This window comes from Melitaea cinxia, chromosome 16 (assembly GCF_905220565.1).
Source record: "Melitaea cinxia chromosome 16, ilMelCinx1.1, whole genome shotgun sequence".
In the NCBI taxonomy this organism is placed as follows: domain Eukaryota; kingdom Metazoa; phylum Arthropoda; class Insecta; order Lepidoptera; family Nymphalidae; genus Melitaea; species Melitaea cinxia.
Genome location: NC_059409.1, coordinates 4,052,323 through 4,076,512, shown reverse-complemented (window position 1 = coordinate 4,076,512; position 24,190 = coordinate 4,052,323). Strand labels below are relative to the sequence as shown.

The 24,190-nt window shown below is 34.0% G+C and overlaps 1 protein-coding gene and 1 long non-coding RNA gene across 2 annotated transcripts; one reads left to right on the top strand and one right to left on the bottom strand.

Annotated features, from left to right (window-relative positions):
* Positions 1-352: 352 nt before the first annotated feature.
* On the top strand, positions 353-24,120 carry LOC123661079 (4-coumarate--CoA ligase 3-like). Its single transcript, XM_045596087.1, has 9 exons — positions 353-659; positions 899-1,117; positions 10,671-10,881; positions 11,633-11,986; positions 12,840-13,025; positions 13,648-13,766; positions 14,911-15,078; positions 23,141-23,311; positions 23,833-24,120. The coding sequence occupies exons 2-9, from the start codon at positions 923-925 to the stop codon at positions 24,118-24,120; spliced, it is 1,692 nt and encodes a 563-aa protein (XP_045452043.1). The 5' UTR covers positions 353-659; positions 899-922.
* On the bottom strand, positions 2,577-10,361 carry LOC123661083. The gene is made up of 2 exons (XR_006744287.1): positions 10,316-10,361; positions 2,577-2,729 (listed from the first exon to the last, which is right to left on the bottom strand). It is a non-coding gene; the product is annotated as an uncharacterized LOC123661083 (long non-coding RNA).
* Positions 24,121-24,190: the final 70 nt, after the last annotated feature.

The window sequence follows — 24,190 nt, the reverse complement described above, 5'->3', positions numbered from 1 at the left end:
TAGTGTAGTATATACCAAGAAGTTTTAAATATACATTATATATTTACAAAAACCTTTTATTTTAAATAAAATTTATAAAATTAAGAACCCTGTGCTCAAAAAGTATCGATAATTTTATCGACTAATTTATCGACCTTTTTCCACACTATTATCGATTTCCGGTAGGATAACAGTAACAACACTATGCTTCATTATTACCAATTTAACGAAAAAAATAGAGCTCAACCACAAAGTTGGTACTTGAAGTATAGCAAAACCTTGAACCCGGAGCTCGACCGTGTCTATGGAGTGACACCTCTTTACTTATATACTCTTTGGTATATAAGTGTATAATCTATGGGTTATCACTACGCATGATTTTATTTTGATTTGTTTATATTTATGTTCAAGTTTGTCTTTTTTTAGTCTACCGTAACCGGTTCTTAAACATGAAAAAAAATTAAATAACTTTATAATTATATGTAATTAACTAATTACCCTAATTACGTACACATAACATTAGTATACGTGTCAGTTCAGTTTGTTTTCAAACATAATCGTCATCATATTCTCCTTGATAATCGTTGCAAAACAAGTTTTTCTAGTAATATTTCTAGAGTAGAGTGACATACTGATCATTGTTAAAGGAACTCGTGAAAAGAGTGGTTTATTTTGTAAAGGTGAGTGACACTACTTGCAAAAGGAATCATTAAACCGTTATGTTATTAATTTAACTTTGCATTGATAAAATTATTTAAGTGTTTCGATACCAGCTCATATTATGTCAGTGTTGTTTTTGTTTTATCTTAGTGTTGTTGTGTTTAACATTCGCATTTATGGGCACAATTAAAGAATTTTTGAATAAAACAGTAAGCTTCGGAATTTAGCAACATTTACCTGTTTTATATTGTATTTTTAGTACCTATTATTATAAAAAATAATAATGGCAAGTGCTCTTCGCCGTACGACTTATCAAATAATATCGAGAAAAAAATTATTACTGCCTCAATCATCTCGTCAAAAAAGTAATGAAGCAAATATACTTAAATCTGTTCATAAAGATTTTGAAACACAACATCAAACTATCAGGGATTTTGCATGGCACAACCTGGATAGATGGCCAGACAAAACTTTAACAGTAAGTACAGCAATATACATTTTGGTTAATATGTACAATATAGGTAGATTTTTTTTATCGGAGGTTAAATTTTTGTTAAACCCCTTGTTACTGTTAAAATTAACTTACCACCTTTAACGTTAGAGTAACGCTTGGCTCCGGCGCTGCGGGAAGTGCAGCCCTTCCGCCCTTGCTTGCGGGCGAGGGCTGCCCTCCCTCGACGCCTCTGTGGCTTTTTTTTTTTTAATTTTATTTATAAATTTTGATCCACGGGCTTAAAATGCCCGTGCCTTTGTTTATCATGCATGCATTATAATACTACAGGCGATTTTTCTACTTATTATACTACAGATCAACAGTCCTGTGACTGCCTAGTAAAACTAGGACGTAGTCCGACGCCGACGGTTTTTTTTTTTTTTTTTTTTTCCTTACTAAATACTGTTTATGCAGAAGTATACACATAATTGCTTTCTAATTTCTAACATTATTATTTTTCTTATCTATGTCTATATTTACATTTATTTGCCTAGTTATCATATATGTACACTTATTTCCTAGTTACCATATATGTATACTTATGTTCTACTTACAATGTACACTTAACCTATGTTACTGTTAGTAAGGATTTTTTTTTTCTTATATATATATTATTTTTTATATAGTTATTATTTGTTTATCTATGTATAAGTTATCTATTTCTGTTATTTACTTAAATTTCACTACATAATTATTTATTTATTTTATTTTATAGGTACATCCACAGAATACATATGGAACATTATATATGATTCACTATTACATTATTATCTAATATGTATCCCATTACGGGGTACACAACACTCCACAATATATTAATGCCGTGAAGCAAGTATATTTTAAGCAAGCCTCTGCAGCTTAAAAAAAAACACTCTAGGGGTAGGGCAGACCAAGACCACGTAGACAGTGGGGTGCTCCGATTCGGTTTTGGGTATTTTTAGAATTTCTAAACCTATATTCTAGCACACAATGTTACTAATTTTATTAGAATATTATGTCTGACGCGTTATTTTGTTTAAAAGTGTATATTTGTCAGTCGTTAAAGGTCAGTTTGTATTGTATTTTGATCTTGCAGTAAAGATTGTTTTGTTTTTAATGGTCTCAGTACGGAGCATGAGTACACTTACTGCAGCACCGGAATTAAGGTAGAGTCAGAAATAACAAAAATTTAACCTGCGATAAAAAAAATCTATCTATATTGTACATCATAGCCCTAGCTGTACCTTGCGTGTGTTGCTACACTTTTTAAACAGTTTTATTTAGCTCACCCTGTTTGTTTTTTTTAATTATTTTTTTGGTCATACTAACTTAAAAACCTTTATGGGCTCATGCACAACACTTTGCTGAAGATCATGACGTGACCAAATGCTTAGTTTATGATTGTATAAAGCACATACAGACAAACGTTCATTTTTATATGTATTGGTTCTTCTTCTTCTTCTTGTATAATGGCTTCCGTGAGGATTTGCCAATGTCAGAGTGAGTCTATGATTTTATGTTTAGGGTAAATGCTCTGCTAAGAATATTGGTGTCATGAGAGTACAAGTGTTAAATATTTATACGGTATTAAAGTGGCAGACTTTCACTGTTGAATTACCTAAAACAAACACAAACACAAATTGTTAACCCTTTGTAGCCCAAGATCAAAAAATTTAAAAAGACTTTGAAATATGACAGCTTTAAACAAATAAAAAAACACGTATTTCTCAGAAATTAAAAAATATTTATTATTACTTATTTATTTGTCATTTTAGGGAGTGTAACATTACTGTAACATTGAGTTAAACTAAAGGAAAATGTACTTATTTAGTATGGAAGGATCTAAAACAATTATTTTGTTTGTTGTAACATAACGCTACTCCGCATTTTTCGCAAATTGTTTGTGATACACCAGTACACTTGGGAAACTTGCACCGAACCCTTTATTCTACCCAAATCGGCCAGTGGCCAATTTGATCCTGCCTTACTGCCATTGGGGGGACATGTTGCGCCGGCCCCTTGTGTTTTTTGGCTTGAATTTCACATTCAATTGATCTTCGATGTCTGACATTAGGTTTCAAGCCAAGCTTGCATAAAGTCTCACCGATGTCAAGTCGAAAATCTGCTGAAGACATTTGTTTGTCACTGCAGTTTTTTGCCTGCCTTACTCTTCGATATAAAAGCCAAGAATTAGCCATAGTCAGGTCTAATAAGTGGTAGAACATCCGAACCTGCCATCTTTTACTTCGTGTCAAAATTTTATACCTTCCCATAATACTGTCAATCAAATCTACACCTCCCATATGGCGATTATATTCTCCGACGATATGAGGGCGATCAATATTGATGTACTTCTTATTGGCCTTATCGTAACGTCTGACTTGGGCCTTCGGCAATTCACCGGCAAAAGATGATACGAGCGTTACAACTTTGTTGTCTTTCCATATAACGTTCGACACATCAATGCCGTCCATATTCGTCACATATTCAACGGAAAATCCGCGTTCCTTTTTCATTACTTCCTTGTCAGCGGGTAGTTTGCAATCTGGAATGCGATTGCGTCTTACTGTCCCAAGACTCAGTATACCCTCTTTAGCTAAGTACTCCAGTAATGCCAAGGAAGTAAAGTAATTATCAAAATAAAGTTGATAATTCTGATGTCTTGGTATGACCCGCGCCATTCTGACTACAACGTTTGAAGATGGTCCTAAATCTGGTTCTGCGGGGAGCACAATATTTTCAGCTCCTGTTTCAAGTTCAATTTTATAGGCGAAACCTGAGACCCCACTTAGTACAAAAATCTTATAACCCCATTTGTGTGGTTTTTTGGGATTATATCTTTTCAAATTGCTTCTTGCCTTAGTGGAGCAAATCTGTTCGTCCACACAAAGGTACCTCTCCAATGGAACTCCACTAAAAGTCCTATTCAAATTTTCTATGATAGGTCTAATTTTGAAAAGCCTGTCACCATTAGTTGCATTACGTGAGGGTAAATTAGAATTGTCATTGAAATGAATATACTGTCTAATTTTTTCAAACTTTTGCTTTGGCATTATTTCTTGAATCATGGGTGTACCAATAGATGTGTTCCAGTGACTGGTTACCCTTGGCAACTGTATCAATGACATCATATAAGTTGCACCAATGAACTGCTGGATATCGGTATCAGTTATTTGAAAGGATTGATTAGGATTTTTTTGTATAATGTAGAGATTAGTTTGTTCAGTAATAAAACTTATCAATTCTTTGGGAAATAAATAGAAAAAGAATTGAATTGGTGTATCAAGCTCAAGTAAATTAGGCGGTAAAGTAGTATTACCCGTAAATTGCAACTGTTGGTCGTTTAGAACTAGGTTCTTTTTTTTCCATTGTAATTGCCGCTTTTGTCGCTTTTGATTAGTCGAAGCTTTATTTGATTGGCTATCTTGCTGTCCAGGATCTGCAGACGAGGAGCCAGCAATAGTCTCACTACGTTCAGATTCTTCAATAATTGCATCTATATCAACTCCAGTATTTTCTTCACAATCAGAAAAAAGTTCTAAATCTTCTGATAACGGCTGGAAATCTGGATCAATTACGCTGTCATCATCGCCCTCTAACCCGTCTTCGCTGTCATACTGGTGCAATAAGTCACATATTTCACTATCCCGTAGTGAGTGCGACCCCATTCTGAAATAATACGAGATAATTTTACATCAGTATCCACATACTTTAGTTACAATTAATATTTCCATCGTCACTCAATGTAACAGAAATGTTACAAACATAAAAGTTACTTTTTTCACATAAAAAAGCAAAAATATACTTTTGTAACAATATATGAACCAAATCAATCACTTACCTACAGGTTTCGATGAAAACAATACAATTTTATACACTTTTAGTATTTTTACATAAAATTTAAACTTTCATCGAGTTTAAACTTGTCACTTTAATCAACGCACGAAATTCAAACTAACTAAAATCAACAAATTACGCCATCTATGATTTGTATTTGATACTAAAGAGTTCGGTGTGGTATGTTACAATACAGAGACATTGATTTGAATGAACTAAAATGTTTATTATATATTTTAGCAAGATTATTTAGGTTTGTTACAGAAATGTCACACGAGTCTACAAAGGGTTAATTTATTAGATGGACATCACATTACAATTTAATGTTGTTAGTTGATATATACGAACATAAAATATCAATAAAAGGGGTATGTACATACGATAAAATAGATTTGAAATTACAAGGACGGGGAATAGATGGAGGAAGTAAGTCATAGAGAGAAGGATAATTCTTTGGGCAACAGAAAAAGATATGCTCTGGGGTACCTTCGTCGATCCCACATTCACAAAGGGAGTTGTCCCTGATCCTGATCTTTGCAAGAAATACAGGAGTACATGAGTGTCCAAGTCTAAGGCGACATATTGTTGAACAGACAAATTTGCAAGCTTGATGGTATTGGAAAAACCAAGGTCTTGGAGGGATGGAGTCTTGTATTTCAGCATAATATCTGCCACAGGATCTGCTTGACTGAGACCAAAGGTTATTCCATTTAGTCATCATGTGAGTCTTTGCAAGTGGGATGAGATCCTGGCAATGTACTCTAAATTGACTAAGGATACCAGATATTGTGGCTTCTTTAGCAAAAGCATCTGCACTTTCATTACCTAAAATCCCACTATGTCCAGGAATCCATGCAAGCACAACCCGAATGTTCTGTGAGTGGCATTTAAAAAGTAACTGTCTTATTTTCAGGATGTAAGAAAATTTGTTTTTTGACCGAAATGGGTTTGACACAATAGCTTTAAGAACACTTCTGGAGTCTGACAGTATAATGGACTTATCTAAATGATGTGATTCTATAAAAGAAAGTGCTTCTAAGATAGCTATTGATTCCCCTGTAAAAACTGAAGACATGGCAGGTAATTTAAAGTTTAAAATCACATTTACTTTAGGGATCCAGACGGACACACCAACGCAGCTATGAACAGAAAATTTTGATGCATCCGTAAAAATAAGTATCCAGTCCTTAAACTGTTCGTTTATTATTTGATTAAATTGAATGTTAGCAATAGGTGAGCCTTTCTCAATAGAAAAGTTAAGGATAATGTGAGGTGGGAATATAAGAGATTCAGAAGGAGTATCAAAAAGGGGATTAAGTCGGCATTGATAGATAGGGCAAGGGAGACTAGTCAGTTTTTGGTAACTGATTAAGAGGCATGGGGGATCTTTGTGCAACCAATAATTAGAGGAGGAGAAGAGTTGGGAAAGAGTATGGAGTTTACTAATAAGTGGGTGATAGTGGGATTGAAAGACTTTAAAAAGGAATCTATCAGATAGGTATTGTCTTCGAAGATGAAGAGGAGGGTCAACACATTCGACTTGGAGAGCATTAACTGGGGAGGATCGCATGGCGCCTATAATGATTCTTAGTGATTTGGACTGGATCTTGTCTAATGACTTTAAAGATAATTTATTACAGGGTTCTAAGAGAAAAGATCCATAGTCTAAATGACTACGGACAAGGGAATTATAAAGTAGCTTCTGGGAATAAGGATGGGAGCCCCACCATACTCCTGAGAGGGACCGTAACATATTAATGTTCTTTTCACATTTCTGATTTATGTGATTAATGTGATGTATACCGGTCATCTTTGAGTCCAGATAAACACCCAAGAATCTTACACTATCTTTAACCGGGAAAACTTGTTGTTTACTAGTTATATTAATGTCAGGAACAAGTCTGGAACGAGAGAAAACCACTACAGTACTTTTGTCAATAGATATAGACAGCCCATGATTACCTAACCAATCATTCAAATAGGCAATGGCAGAGTTAAGTCGAGTAGTGCATTCATTTATGTCTTTGGAGGAAATATATAGTGATAGGTCATCTGCATATTGAAGGACATTGCAAAAACAATTAACTGAGAGGTCTAAGTCGTGAGTATATATACTATAAAGGAGAGGACTCAAAACAGAGCCTTGAGGGAGTCCTTTCCACACCATTCTTGGAGGGAAAGAAGAATGTCTTGTAGATATAATAATAGAGCGGGAAGAAAAATAGTTGTAGATAAAATTTGTCATCCTCACAGGGATACTCAGATTTAGCATTTTCTGCCTGAGCACCGGAAGAAGAACGTTATCATATGCAGATACCACATCAAGAAATACTCCCACAACTGTTTCTTTTTTAGAGAATGCAATGCGTAAGTCTGTCATGAAGATCCCAAGGCTGTCCATAGTACTAAAGCCTTTTCGAAAACCGAATTGAGTTTTGGAAAGGACTCCTCCACTTTCCATAATCCATTCCAATCGGTTTTTAATAAGGTGTTCAAGGATCTTAGCGATAGTGGACGATAATGCTATTGGTCTATAGCCATACGGGTCTGTACTAAGTTTTCCCGGTTTCAAGATAGGCAAAACTATTTGTCTTCGCCATTCATTTGGAGGGACTTCCGATTGATATATATAATTTAAAATATCTAGGCAAAGCTTTTGAGTAGCTGGACCACTCTTGACAATAAAAGAATAAGGAATACCATCCTCACCAGGAGAGGAGTCTGTTAAGGACTGCAAAACCAGTTGAAATTCCTCCATAGAATAGGGGGCATCGAATTGATTTGATGGCATATGATTTGAGGTTATGTATGTTGTACACTCTTCCAATGAAGGGACCGATAGAGGTGCCAACTTTTGCGAGAAGGCATTGATCCAAGTAGATGTGTCATTGGACTGATGGTTATCACTAGCAGAAAGTGTTCCTCTATATCTCCTAATGTTTTTCCAAACAATAGAAGGGTGAGAGGCAGGGGATAAACTTTCGCAAAAGTGGTACCAGCCCCTCTTTTTCTTTTCAGAGAGCAGTCTATTCACTTCAGCTGCCACTCTTTTATAATTTAAATAATTATCTAGACTCATAGAAAGAGAGTATTGTCGCTCTGCATCTTTGCGACGCTTACATGCATTTGAGCAATCAGCATCCCACCAAGGAGGGGATGTCCTTTTAAAAGTGCCAGAGCCTTTTAAAGGAATTACCTTTTCAGCACTTTGCAAGAGTGCATTTTTAAAATAATTATACACTAGGTGGACGTTATTTGATTGGACAGGAGGGATATGACTGACTTCATTATCCATAACTACTGCAAACTGTGACCAATCTGCTTTGGCCACATTAAATTTCAATCTAGGGGGAATAGGGATAACAGTAGGTCTAGAAGAGAATGATAGTGATATAACAATTGGAAAATGATCGCTGCCAAAAGAATGAAGGAGAATGGTCCACGAGGATAGGGAAGAAATGGATGCAGAGCAGAATGATAAGTCTACAGCACTATTTGGGTTTTGTAGAGGGGAGACTCTGCGAGTGGGGGACCCGTCATTTAACATAACAAGGTTATAATCATCTAAGATATCTAAAAAATATGGGGACAAATAATCACAATAATGGGAACCCCAAGATGTGTGATGAATGTTAAAATCACCTAACACTACTATAGGGGGAGAAATAGACGAGAGGACAGATGAGAATTCACACAGGACGTTAATATTGGGTTCAGGTATATACACAGAGAAGAAAGTAATGTTTAAAATGCGGACAGCCACAATATTGATTAAGTCACTGTGCGAGGGGATGGAAACGGAAGAATATATACAGTTCCTGGAGACCAGTATGGCTACTCCAGCTTTGCCATCAGTCCTGTCGTCCCGGAGGCATGTATAGCCCGGGACTCTGAAATGAGAACCAGGTCTTAACCACGTCTCCTGAATGGCAAGAATTAATGGATTGTGCTTTTTAATTAAATATAATAATTCATGGATTTTGTTTTTAACGCTACGACAGTTCCACTGTAGGATGATGTGCTCCATTGTTGGGAATGAGGTTTGCAAGCTGAGTTAAGTTTTTGTGAATATTGTTCGGTAGCTCGGAATCACTGAACCGGGAAAGCAAGTTGATCAGGAGAGAAGTAAGAAGTTCAATAACGTTATCGTTAGGAGAGAGAGAATCATTTGGGACTGCACATCCATTTGGAGATTCAGAAACAGGTGTCTCTACAATCTCCCTATGAGCATGACTGTCATAGCCGGGTGTGATAGGGGGAGGAGGGCGTTGAGGAGTAAATACTGTTTTTTTATAGGAGATTGTCGTTGGAGGAGTATTCTTTCTATTTATAGAGGAAACAGGAGAAGAGGAAGAGATTCTTGTAGAGTCAGCAAATGAACGTCTTACATGAGGGAATCTGGCAGAAGCTTCGAGGTAAGATATGCTTTCTTGAGACATGATCAATTTAATGGACTTCTGCCTAGAGCATTCTGGGCAAGAAGTATCATTTGCTGAGTGTGGACCAGAGCAGTAAAGACATGTAGGAGATGATACATTACATGTTTCCCCTTCATGCATCTGGGAGCATTTATAGCATCTGGGTTTGGACCTACATTGTGCTTTAATATGTCCAAATCTACAGCACTTGTTACACTGTATTGTTGGTAAAAGATATGTCTCAACTGGTAGAGAGGAGAAAAAACAATAAACACGAGGTGGGAGCTTTTGAGAATTAAAAGTAAGGACAACTGACTGGGTGGGGATCCAGGTAGGGGAACCATCATTAACAGCTTTCCGACTCAATCTCCTAGCTTTCATAACCTTACCGTATCCAAGGGGAACCTCTAAATTAGCTACAAATTCCTCCATAGACCAATCTACTGGGACATCTCGAACAATTCCCATGCGAGATACACTATAAGATGGAATTATTGCGGTAAATCCAGCAGCTCCAAGGGCGGGATGGTCTAGGAATTGATTAGCATGTTCGGCTGATCTAAATTCAATAGAAATTCGGTTCCTACCAATTCTCTTGATACCATCCATTACAATGTTTTTGATGTTGTTTTTGAATAAGAAATGTCCAAATTGAATAGGGCGAAGAACCGTACCGCTATTGGATTCAGACTCAGGTTTGGTGACATGAACGACAAATGGAGCAGCATCATCCGAAGAGTATAACCTCTTGTCGTTTTGAAATTCGGGGCTGGTGTATGTTAATTGAATTGAAGGAGTCGATGAAGATGGGTTAACAACTAACTTTTTAGTCTGGTCAGAGTCAGAAGGATCGTTTAAAGGTCTTTTTCTGTTGGTTTTGTTACCTCCACCGGGGTCCGGCGGGTCGGTATCCATTTTTTAAAAACAAAAAACAAAAAAAACTACTTACAACGTACACTTAACAGTAAACAACACAAACAAATATATAAATAATTCAATTCAGGTGGAAATTGCCAAAAAACAAAAAACAAAATCACTAAACACTCGAAAACGCTTGTAACTGACACTTACCAGCGCAGAGCCAACCAACGCGTATATCTATGTATTGGTTATAAACTAAACATAATTTTATGTTTATATTTTGTTTGTGCAGGTAGCTTATAGCCTACAAACGACAAATTCTTTTGTTAAGTTAATAAACTTGGTAGTCCACTAACTAGATATGTAAATTTTTAGTGTCAATAAGTAAACTGGCTGTCATAGTGATTTAAATTAAAATAAAATGTTTTCTTTTTTTTGCGTAGGTATGTGCTGTAACTGGCCATGGCTATACCTATGCTCAAACATACAGGATGTCTATTTCCTTTGGTGCATCACTTAGGTCTAAATTAAAGTTGCAGACTGATGATAAAGTGGCCGTTGTATTGCCTAATGTTCCTGAATATCCATGTGTAGTATTAGGTATTCTTGAGGCTGGATGTATTGCAAGTTTAATGAATCCTGCATACACACCTAGTAAGTACTACTCTTAGTTTAAAAATATTAACTTTTAAATTTCGAGCAAAAACTTTATGCTCATTTTTTCTTATTATGATTAAAATAATTTGAATGTTTATTTTGTATAATAATTAGTGTAATAAAATTGTAAAATTCTCATCTTTGTTAGTCAAAATGTTGTATATTTCTTAAATGGTTGTGCCCGCGACTTCGTTCGCGTGAAACAGTGACAAATGGACAGACAGACAAATTTCTTTAACAATCATTGTTTTGGGTGCTATTTGCGTTGATAAAGGTCCCAATAATATTTTTCTCATATATCATCTATGTCCAGACAGCAATCTGTTACATTTTTAACCGACTTCAAAAAAGGAGGAGGTTACTTAATTCGACAATATTTTTTTTTATGCAAGTTCAGGGATGACTTCGTCGTTTATGAACCAATTTCAATAATTCATTCTTTGTTGGAAAAGAGATATCCCAAGGGTGGTACCATGATAAGCAAACCAGGATCTGATGATGGAATCCCAGAGAAATCGAGGGGAACCCTCGAAAATCGTAGTGACGACTAGTGCGTTTGTTAATTTTTTTCGTCTACTTACGTTGTTACTACTTGTCTATGTAATAGAAGTCGTTTTTTTTTTTTCGTTTACATACTAGCAAACACAATTATTATTATATGTATTGGTTAAGTTAAAATAAAAAGCGTATATTCAGTAAATTCTTCACAATATTGTAATCATCTCCTCTATTTCTCTCTCTATTTTAGATGAATTAAAACATCAATTGGGATTAATTGAATGTAAAGCAGTTGTTACTTCCAAGTTGTTCTATCCGAACATTGTGCAAGCTCTCAAAGAAATTAAATTAAATGTACCGATCATATTATTAGATAATGATGTACCAGAGAATACAATAAAGTTTGCAGAGTTTGCTGAAGACATGAATATAGACACTGATTGCTTAAAAAGAGTAAAGAGAAGTGCAAAAGATACAGCCATTCTACCGTTTTCAAGTGGTACAACTGGTTTCCCTAAGGCAGTGGAACTGACTCATGAAAATTTGGTTACTATGAATGAAATGATATTTGTTCCAAAAGTTATTGGTGTTGAGGAGGCCACTGGTAAGTTTAAAATCGAATTTACGACAACGACGATTCAGTTTGTAACATCCCACTGCCAGACAAAGACCGCTTTCTCCGTGTAGGAGAAGTGTCGGGGCTTATTCCACTATGCTGCTCCACTGCAGGTTGGCAGATGTGTTCCCTACTAAGAGTAACAATCTCTATCAGGTATTTATGATGACAGCTGGGACCGATGGCTTAATATGCTCTCTGAGGCACGGTGGGGAGACCAAAAAAGGCAGTCAACCAAACCGGAAAGAAATATCCAACCCGAGTGGGAATGGAACCCGCAAACTGTCGATGTTTCAGGCGACTACACGCACGGCGTACTACGGTACGATGTAGTGAGACCAGAGCAGTTATTAATATCAATGTTAATATCTAATTTACTAATAGTCTAATCTTCGGGATTAGTACCTGATGAATCTTTATTAATGATATCACAGATTAACAACATATATATCACAGATTAACAAACTCAAAACTAATGATTTCTTTAAAACTTGAATACTAATACACCTCTTATCTAAAGAAAAAAAATGTGGTTAATACTATTTAAATAGTTTCTATAATATGATTAGAAAGTAGATAGTTAAATAACACATATGCTGACATTTATCTTTTTAAACAATACAGGTCAAAGTCAGTAGTAATTAATTTCAGACTTAATACAATTGACATTTGTCATACAAAATGATATCTTTTAAATGAATTTTGAGTATATATACATATATCAAAAAGGTTAATACTTGCAAGTTAAAATTGAATAAAATTAACTTTATTTAGGGCACACTTCTTCAGGTCATGAAAAAAAAATGTAAAAAATCTGCAAGCTAATTTTTTTTTTTTGCAGATTCATCCCAAGCAGTAATACCAGCAGTATTACCATTTTTCCATATTTTCGGTTTTAACGTAATATTGATAAATCTCATGGGCAGAGGTGCGAAGCTGGTGACCCTGGCCACATTTAAGCCAGACATTTTTGTTGAAATCATTGCAAAACACAAAGCTAATCATATGTATGTGGTTCCGCCAATGGGTAAGATTTCATAATATCAAGAAGTATATAATTATATATTATACTAAAATTAACCAACTTCACAAAAGAAGTGTCGCAATTCTTTAATTTTTTTTTTAATGGGTGTGACCTCAAATATTTTATATCTGACTATATGAATGTATAATTCATATAGTCTTTTTTTTTGTTTGCTGGTTTAATAGCTGTTTATTAGCTGTTAGTAGTTTTGTTATCCCTAATAAGTGTCTTCTAAGTATGTTATTTTATACTAACTTGGTTTTCAAAGCAATTGTTTTTTTTTTAATTTTTTTATATCTAAAACATACGCACATGGTCATCTGTTCCTAAGGAAATCATCTGGAACCGGCTGTTACCGATTGATACAGCTACACTTATTTCCGATAAATATACATAAACGTATTTATATATAAATAAATACATATATAACACCAAGGCTTGAGCCGGGAATCGAACCCATAACCCCTCGGAGCAGATAGCAGGGTCACTATTCAACAGGCTAGCCAATATTAAGTGTTAAGAAGTGAAACTATACTTTTGCTAAAAAGAACTGAACATAATTATACTCGTATAAAAATTATAGTCTGGTTTATGAACATTTAAAATATCATTTTTATAATTACAGTGACGTTTTTGGGTAAACATCCTTCAGTGACGCCAGAACATCTGGAATCCGTTCGAAGTATTATCTGCGGTGCGGCTCCCGTATCCGGTACGGATGCTGAGATTCTACTCACTAAAAACGTAAGTATATATATATTTTTAATTCAAAACTATTAACTAACACTGCAATAAAATACTTAGTATTTTGTAATTGTGTACTATTTATTGATAGTACATATTTATTGATAGTAAATAAATGTATATAACTGATAAGATGATACTAATATTAACTTACCCTCTTTATGTAGCGTAGGTATATTAAGGATTATTATTAATTAACACATGAGGGTGTAACATTTCTTCCACCGTGCTCTTGTACTAAACCTTAAATGTAGGCAATCATATATTAAATTACGTTTTTAATGAGGCAACCCTATACAATTAAATTGGAAATAAAATAACTTTTCATTTAACATGTAGATTAACTAAATAATAGGCAAGGGTATGTTATCTATGTGAATATACCTGTTTGCACCTGGCAACCTCATAGTTGCAATGGGGGGAAAATAGGTAACCCTAATTTTTTTACTTCATTAGCGTATAGGTACTCTCTCAGCTATATTTTTATGTTGAGCAAATGGATGAAATAAACTGAATTTATTCCAATGATCATTTTATTAATTAACGTTGTTTGGACCAGATTTCATTTGACCATCCTAGCAGGTATGTAATGATACATGTGTTATCTTGCATATGTACTCGATTACTATCGATTTTAGACCACTATGTGATTTTTTTAGTTTTAACATTAGTTGATCAGACCATGAATGCTGTTCTATCGTCTTAATGGGTATTAAAAAAAAAAACAAAATTTTTATTATTGTTATTCAATCAATACTATCTAATCATGTTATTGATACCAAGATTTGATAATAGGATCTCATTTGGAGATCGTTTATCTAAATGTGTTCTTTATCATCCAAATTATATTGCTATTTATCGATAAAGAAATTTTTGTTGTAAAATAATATAAATTTGTTTCACATTTATAAACACATCTAACAAACACGACTCGTAGTATGGATTCATATCCAGTAAAGTTTTATTCAAAACCTTTCAGTATTTCGTGATTTATAGTTAAAATACGGAAACATTCATTTCACTATCCAAAAGAGCAATAAAAAAAAAAATAATGCACTAAATTGTACCTATAAAATTATTACTATAAAATACGATAGTTGAAGGCAATATAATATAGTGAATAATTAAATCTTTTTTTTTTTAGAAAAACATAATTTTCAGACAAGGTTATGGACTGACAGAAACAAGTGGCGGTATATCAGTAGCGAACAACACAGATAGAGATCATCACGACTCAGTAGGTCATATATTTGCGGGAGGGGAGGTCAAGATAGCTGATCTGGAGACTCAGGAGGCTTTGGGACCTGGAAAAGTAAGTTAAAGTTCACACAAGCCACACCACATAACAATTAACAGTTACAGATCAGATTCGGCTAACTTCATCGGATTAAATCCATAGATAAGTACTATACATAGTACATACAAATAGTACATAGTACATACAAATAGTATGTAGTGCATAGAAGACTAATGTGGAGCTGAAACTGATATGACAAGGGGGTTAAAAGTCCAGATGGGATATATTTTTTATCTTACTTTCTCTCTTTTCTCTGGCTTCTTTTCTTTGTTGTTAGCTAATGTGTGTATAAACAACGGTGTACATTTGATAATAGTTCTGTAAAATAGATATTGTATGATCTTTGGACTTTCACACACACATTTGTATATTTTGGCTCTTCCTCGTCTTAATAATGTGAGCATAAATTAAATTATTAGAATTGAATTTAAATCAAATTATGTGATTCCTATGATTATGCACATCCATTGTTTTATGTATTTTTGTATAAAGATGTTTTTTCGTGTTTGTAATTTTTTTGCTATCTCTGTTACTATGAATGAGATAATTTTTAATCCATCCAGCGTATTTAATGTTTAGAAGAAAGAAGACAACTAGAGAGTTACTTGTGTTGCTGTAGGGGGTTCTCAGTTGAAAAGAGTTTACCAATTAAAAGGGTTGGATTTAGAATCGTTTGGCACGAATTTCGACGAGAGGGTCTGGTAGGGGGAGGGGGGTCTCCTTTACTTCCCCATACCACTCGCAAAACAAGGTAATCAACCATTCTTGAAAAAAAAATCTCATACACCTAAGCTCAAAATTAGACCATTTCAAGCCAATTTCTTTCTGGGACATCTCCGGCGCTGCGGAAGCACTTCGATCTTGCGTTAAAAGACAAACGTAGACACTCGCGCGGTTGTTATCATGTACACCTGATAGCGATCGTTACTCATAGTAGGGAATATATCCGCCAACCACACTGGAGCAGCGTGGTGGATTAAGCTCTGATCTTTCTCCTACATGGGAAAGAGGCATATGCCTAGTAGTGGGATATTACAGACTGAAGCGAGACACTCACGCTTGCAACGAACGCAATGGGTTGAGGGGAACTCACCCTCTACCCTCACCCCCTTTTCGCCTTTAAATTCGTGCCAAACGATTCTAAATTTCAACCGATTCAAATATCGGGTTCACTGGGTCACTAAGAGCTTGTCAGACACAGTGGATATTGAAAGAGAGAGTAAAACGCTGTCTGTTCGCTGTAACATGTTAATTCACAGATTTGCAAACTGTATTAAACTTGTCAAACTGACACTTTTTAAAGTCTAATATCAAATCTTATCTTAATACTATACAAAGTTTACAAGCAAGAATCCTAAAACAAATCGTAACTCCTAAAATAAAAGAACAATATAAAAATGATGACGATAAACTTTTTAAGCACTGCAACGTATTACCGGTTGAATATAAATTTCAATACAACGTATTAAAAGAAAACTTTTTTAATATGGACATACAGCACAAAATTCACCATAAAATTAATACACGACAAATAACAAAACAAAAACTTATAACAACAACTGCAACAAATAACGTATATGGTGAAAGGACCACTGAATATTTGACTCCTCGCTTGTTGAATGGATTAGATATGGCATTTAAGAAAAGAATCACTACAAAAAATTTAAGAAATGAATTGAAGTCGTATTATCTGAACATCCTGTAACTGTTTGTAACAAACCGGTATTGCGTCTCGATCGCCTTCCCCGCGTACGCATTTACACCTAATTAAAAGATACCTACTTTAATTTGCAGAACTACCCACCTTATTTTTAATTGCCTAAATGAACTGTATTCAAACTTAACACTCCGGACAAATCTCTGCGATTTTTGGAGTGTATTACTGTAATTTTATTTAATGTAAAATGAGTTTAAATAAAAAAAAAAAAAAAAAAAAAAAAAACAACCTTTATTAGTATTGGTTCAAGGTAAAATATACAATAACAAAGTAGTTTCACTCTCACTATGTACGCGCTAGTGATGTAAACCGATTACGATTTAGAACACCGAAAAATACCGATTATTTAAAAAACGGTTTCAAAGTTCGTAGTAATTGATTTACCTTTTAATTTTGGCATTTTTACGCAAAAAAGGTAATTAATCTGAACAGTTCTAAATAATTAATAAGCCTAACTGAAACATTTTTGTATCGCGAAGTTAGTTAAGTATTAAAACAGGATATTCAAGGATTTTCCTGCCAGAAAAATAGCCAGTGATTATCGGTTCTTACAAAAACCGATTATTTTAGGTTTTTTACGAAACTGGTTCACATCACTAAGTACGCGCCTTTGATACAACAAGTTATTGACCGCTACTCGTATTGGCTTGATTATATCTCGTACACAACATTTAATAATAACTTCATCGATACGTGTAAACAAAGTAATAAAAATGAAATAAATCTAAAGGATAGTTAATGATTACAGCCGGAGTGTCAACCTCAATTTTGCAGAGGGCCATATATTAAATTTAGAATGTGTAGGCGGTTAATTGTAGTTTAAGAATTGAGGTAAAACAGGCATCTTTTACCTCCTGCAGTTAAAGCCTATTAATTATGTGCAGGATAAACCTTCTCAACTACCGGTGAAATAGGCCTTTAATATACCAAGTACGGTTTAAAGGTTACGGAGTTCGAATTAAGTTATTTTTAACCGACTTCCAAAAAAGGAGGACGTTCTCAATTCGACTGTATTTTTTTTTTGTTTTTTTATTTTATTTTATGTATGTTACATCAGAACTTTTGAACGTGTGGACCGATTTCGACAATTTTTTTTTAATCGAAAGTGGTGTGTGTCAATTGGTTCCATTTAAATTTATTTGAGATCTAACAACTACTTTTCGAGTTATATCTAATAATGCGTTTTTACTTGACGCTTTTTTCGTCGACCTACGTTGTATTATACCGCATAACTTTCTACTGGATGTACCGATTTTGATAATTCTTTTTTTGTTGGAAAGGAGATATCCCAAGCTTAGTATCATAATAAGGAAACCAGGATCTGATGATGTAATCCCAGAGAAATCGAGGGAAACTCTTGAAAATCTGCAATAACTTTTTACTGGGTGTACCGATTTTGATAATTATTTTTTTGTTGGAAAGAAGATATCCCTAGTTTACTACCATGATAAGGAAACCAGGATCTGATGATGGGATCCCAGAGAAATCGAGGGAAACTCTCGAAAATCCGCAATAACTTTTTACTGGGTGTACCGATTTTAATAATTTTTAATTTAATCGAAAGCTGATGTTTGTCATGTGGTCACATATAAATTTTATTGAGATCTGATAACTACTTTTTGAGTAATCTTTGATAACGCGTAGTTACTTGACTATTTTTTCGTCGATCTACGTTGTATTACTCGTCGATGTAATTGAAGTCGGTTTTTTCTTCGTTTGCGAGCAAACACAATTATAATTCTGACCTTGATAGATTTTTTGTTTTTAGAGTCAATAGACGCGCATAGTGATGGAATTATTATAATTTAGTATCAAAATTAGCATTGACGTTTTATTCACGTCAAGTAATAATCTATATTGAATAATATAATAAAAATGTAACGGGTAGCTGTCTGTACATTTGAGATATATAAGAAAAAGCCTTATTGAGACCTTTATCAACGGAAATAGCACCCAAAATGTAGATATTCAGAATTTTTGTCTGTTTGGCTGTGTGCTTGTGCACGCTAATCTCAAAAACGACATCCTATTTAGATGTGGTTTTTACTAATATATTGTGGCAAGCTTAGCTTAACATTTAGTGTTTGTTTCATGTCGATCGGTTCATAAATAAAAAAGTTATGCCAATTTAAAGAATCACGTTGAATATGTAAATTCACTATATTCCACGCGAAGTCGAAAACAGCTAGTATTGAATATAATGCTATTTTGTAATAACGTGCTAGAAGTGCATATATTATTATATTATTTTATATTGTTGTATAACTAGTACTCCCATGTTTTGCAAACAATGACAAGCAATATCGTATAATAGGTACGAAGTAGCAACAAAGTAGGCGGTATTTTGAAACGATATTTTGTTCACGTTTTTTTCCTCTATAATTTAAACAATGTTAATGTTTAATACATATTAATATCGCTATTAAAAGTAAGTTAACGATGTTGTAAAATAATAATTAAAAATCTCAAAAAAGAACTCATTATTCTTATAATGACTATTTTATTAAATAAACTCGTTTTACTTCGTTTAATTGCAACATGAAAATTGTAAAATTGAGAAAGAAATAGAAATAAAAAATAATCTCCACACGAGGAATCGGATCTATGACCATCGCATTCCCACAGCAAGTAATTGGATCCTCATTTGCCATTCAAAAAAAAAAAAAAAATCTAAATGTTTAGACATCTGGAGTTCCCACTTTAGGTACTTTCATTTATAGCCAAGCCCTGCATTTGATTGATAGATAATATCTTTCACTTGTACACAAAAATACAAATCATCACTGTAACAAATGAAAACAAAAATGTATAAGTCCTGTATTTTGATATAAGTTTTAACTGAGGTAGGACACAGCAGGAATTTCCTGCTCAAAATATGGAGCAGCCCGACTGGGGTAGTCTCGACCTTACAGAAGATCACAGCTAAATAATACTGTTTTCAAGTAGTATTATGTTCCTGTTGGTGAGTAAGGTGACCAGAGCTATTGGGGATTGGGTCGGCAACGCGCTTGCGATGCTTCTGGTGTTGCAGGCGTCTATAAGCGGTATACGGTAATATCTTACCATCAGGTGAGCCGTACGCTTGTTTGTCGACTTAGTGATATGAAAAAAAAAAAACAAAAAAAAAAAAAGGTAAATGGGTAACTTAGAGTAGGCGGCCTTGCATTACTAGTGACAGCAAGGGACGAAGCGCGGAAGTGGTCGTTTTAATCGAGTCTCATTATGAAATGAAATTAAAATTTGAGACACACACACTGCTTACAGACATATAACCGCGTGTATCGCCTCATAAAGAAAGGCCACTTAGAATCTATTGAAATACAAGCACTCTGATAAGATCCTCAACCTCACCTTTTTAACAAATTTGCTTCAGCCAGATGCCGTCTAAGGGCCGGTTTTTTGATCCCTAGTTAAGGCGACCATTAGTTAAAAATTGCAACAAATAGTTAAATTTCTATAAAATACGTTTTTTGACCCATAGTTAGCTTAACTAATGGTTGAAAAAGTAACAAATAGTTAAAATATTTAACCACAGCAACGTCGAGGGTTTAGCCATATGACTAATAGTTATCTTTTGTTCTCACAAAATCAACATCTGTTCTTTTGTTGTATACCGTGTCCATTGATAATTCTGTCTTCAAAGCAAGGTATTGGGTTCCTATATCATTTCGTTACGATACTCAATATCAACTCGTTGATATTGAGTATCGTGTTCAGTATTTACGCCGATTTTGTGGGTACCTAATGAATTTAAATATAACCAGATGCTTTGACATATCGGAGAGTTCATCTGATGGTGAAATAGTTACGGAGTACGTTATAATGAGAAGACCTAAGGTGTTAAGACTACGTAATTCGCCGCTGGAGCATTGGGATGATGTCGAATTTTGCAATTTGTTTCATAGTGCGGAAGCGGTCTGCGTCAGAGTTAAACTTTTCGGCTAGTGATCGCCAGGCTGCATCTTTTTGCTGATTACTGGCATGATCAGTTTTTTTACTGGTCAATATGGGGTAATCCTTAAGAAGCAACGTTAATTTAGATAAAAAAATGGAGAATATTAAACATATTATGATCTTCAAGAACCGCTTTACATTATGATAAAAGGTTAAAAACAACTCTTGCACTTACTTGCTTGACGTCATTATTTAAGTTTTTTTTAAGCTGGTCTTTAATCTTTAATTAATAATTGTGTTTGCTCGCAAACAAAAAAAGAACCAACTTCAATTACATCGATGAGTAATACAACGTAGATCGACGAAAAAATAGTCAAGTAACTACGAATTATCAAAGATACTCCAAAAGTTGTAATCGGATCTCGATAAAATTTAAATGTAACCATATGATAAATATCAGCTTTCGATTAAACTAAAAATTATTAAAATCGGTACACCCAGTAAAAAGTTATTGCGGATTTTTGAGAGTTTCCCTCGATTTCTCTGGGATCCCATCATCAGATCCTGGTTTCCTTATCATGGTACCAAACTAGGGATATCCCCTTTCCAACAAAAAAAAATAATTATTAAAATCGGTACATCCAGTAGAAAGTTATGCGGTATAATACAACGTAGGTCGACGAAAAAAGCGTCAAGTAAAAACGCATTATTAGATATAACTCGAAAAGTAGTTGTTAGATCTCAAATAATTTTAAATGGGACCAAATGACACACATCACCTTTCGATCAAAAGAAAATTTGTCGAAATCGCTCCACCCAGTCAAAAGTTCTGAAGTAATATACATAAAAAAAAGAAATACAATCGAATTGAGAACCTCCTCCTTTTTTGGAATTCGGTTAAAAATACAACTATCACAATCTTTTGAAAATTCAATGAATTTACATGAATTTGACATGTCACGTCACGACTAATGTCAAAATGCATTCGGATCTACAAATGTTACCATATGAAAATAACGACTCCCTACGAAAAATGACCTTACCCTAGGTTCATTGCAATGGCAATACTTTAACTATTCGTTAATAGTAACTAAAGTTAAAATAGCGATCAAAAAACGAAACTTCGGCTTAACCATTAGTTAGTATCTTAACTATAGTCAATTTGACAAATAGTTAACTCTACTTTTACTACGGATCAAAAAACCGGCCCTTACTCTCTCCGTACTCAGATGGCTTCTTTCAGCTAGTAAATGATGATTTATTTCAACGGCCGTGAGAAAGCGATTTCTCAAAATTATTGATACCATATAGAGCGACCCTCCCGCGCCATCGTGTACCTTGTTCGGCCTGTTTCTGGTATTCGGAGATTGGATCCAGTTTCATGGAAACGCTTGAAAACTCGCTGAATCGTAAAAAGAGTCACACCAGTCCTCGCTGTATTTCGCTGATTGTGCCCATCTTCAGGCATTACCAGGACCCTGGTACATACTTCAGGGGTAAAGGACATGATGACTTCAGAATAATAAAATTTATAATGCCGAAATACCATATTTATAAATTTTTATTCCAAAACTAAAACAAACGCGAAACATTTGATTTGAATTTTTTGTTACTAAATTAAAAAAAAGTCATTATTTTACATTTTCAGTTTTTTATACAATTATTAAAAATTAATAAAAATGTTATATATTTTATTATACATATACTTTTGAATATATTGAATATTTTCTAACCGACCCTTTTTTTGCGGCCCATTGGACATGAAAACAGGATAATTTATGCTGCAAACATTTGATATACGTATTGAAATACGTTGGTATGATATGGTACAAACAAGACCAAAGTCCTACTACCGGAATTCGAAAACATAGTTTGCCTTGGTTAATATAGTCTTAGAGTTCCTTAATATGTGATGAAAATAATACTTTGATTAAGTTATAAAAGCAATTTGAAATAATAATTTGACAGTACAATTAGTTAAAAATGCATTTAAATTTAAGAAATATATTGTTAGAAAATAAAATTTGTAACAATAAGTACAATGTTTTTAAATAAAATTATTTTATATAATACTATTTTTAAATGAAATATATAGACGCCTCTTACTCGACGGCCAGTTTTAGGGTTGAATCATCCATTGTGGGTCTGGAAACACAAACCACACAGGCACATACACTCAGACAAGTCAAACATCTGTAAACACGTTTCAAATATTTGTAATTTTTGGAAATTGGACTTACCATCTCTATGACACCAGCCAGTACACGATAGAATCTGTTATATTTTTTCAGTATAATAATTTTATGAACCATCTAAATAACCCTTTAAAAATATCTATGCTTTAGATATATTGGAGACATTTTACTTAAATACTTATATTTTAAGTAAAAAAGCAATATATTCTAAAGTATTTTTATATTATTTAATTTCTAAGTATTTTTATTTTCTTTCATTATTTCTTTCTAGGAAGGTGAAATATGGTTCCGCGGTAAAAACGTCATGAAGGGATATTATAAAAACGAGAAAGCGACTAAAGAAACGATAACCGAAGACGGCTGGCTCAAAACTGGAGACATTGGGAAGTACGACGAGGAGAAATTCCTATATCCCACTGATAGACTAAAGGAATTGATTAAAGTAAGCTTATAATTAATTATTATGTAAATGAGACTCATAGTTTTAGTATCATACACTTTTTATGGCTCGGAAAAAAAAAAAAACGATTTCATTGTACACCAACATGAAAATGGGTTGTCTGGAAGAAATGGCTAATTAGCCATAAGTCCGCCCATTGTACTTCACTGTCTGTAACTATCTTTATGCTTTGTTTGTAATATATTTGTGGTGTACAATAAAGTATAAAATAAAATAAAATAAAATAAATAAATAGGTACAACGTAAAATAACGAAAAAAAAAAAAAAAAAAACAATTAAATACGCATTATTAGGGATGGCTTAAAAACCACTTGTCAGTTTCGAATAAAATAATGATCATCAAAATCGGTATACCTAGAACGAAATGTCGAGGTAAGACACTTAAAAAAGCCGTCGAATTGAGTCGATAAATACTACTAACTCAATACGAACAAGTGTTAAATGCACCAAATTTTTGCTTTTATGCCTGTATTTTATAAAGTAATATTTATTTTTATCCATAGGTAAAAGGATTCCAAGTACCACCAGCTGAATTAGAAGCGTTGCTTCGATCACATCCCAAAATCCAAGATTGCGCTGTGATAGGTATACCTGATCCAATATCTGGAGAAGTTCCGAAGGCTCTCGTAGTTCAAGCTGGTCAAGATCTGAAGAAGGAAGAGGTTTTGAACTTCATAAATAGTAAAGTTGTGGCATTTAAGAAGGTAAAAGATGTACAGTTTGTTGATTCTATACCAAAAACCACTTCGGGTAAGATCTTGAGGAAGGAGTTAAAAGCTATGTATTGCTAGATGATTGTAAATATTTTTATATACATTTATACTGAGTGGATACAGGCAAGAGACATTAAATTATATCACA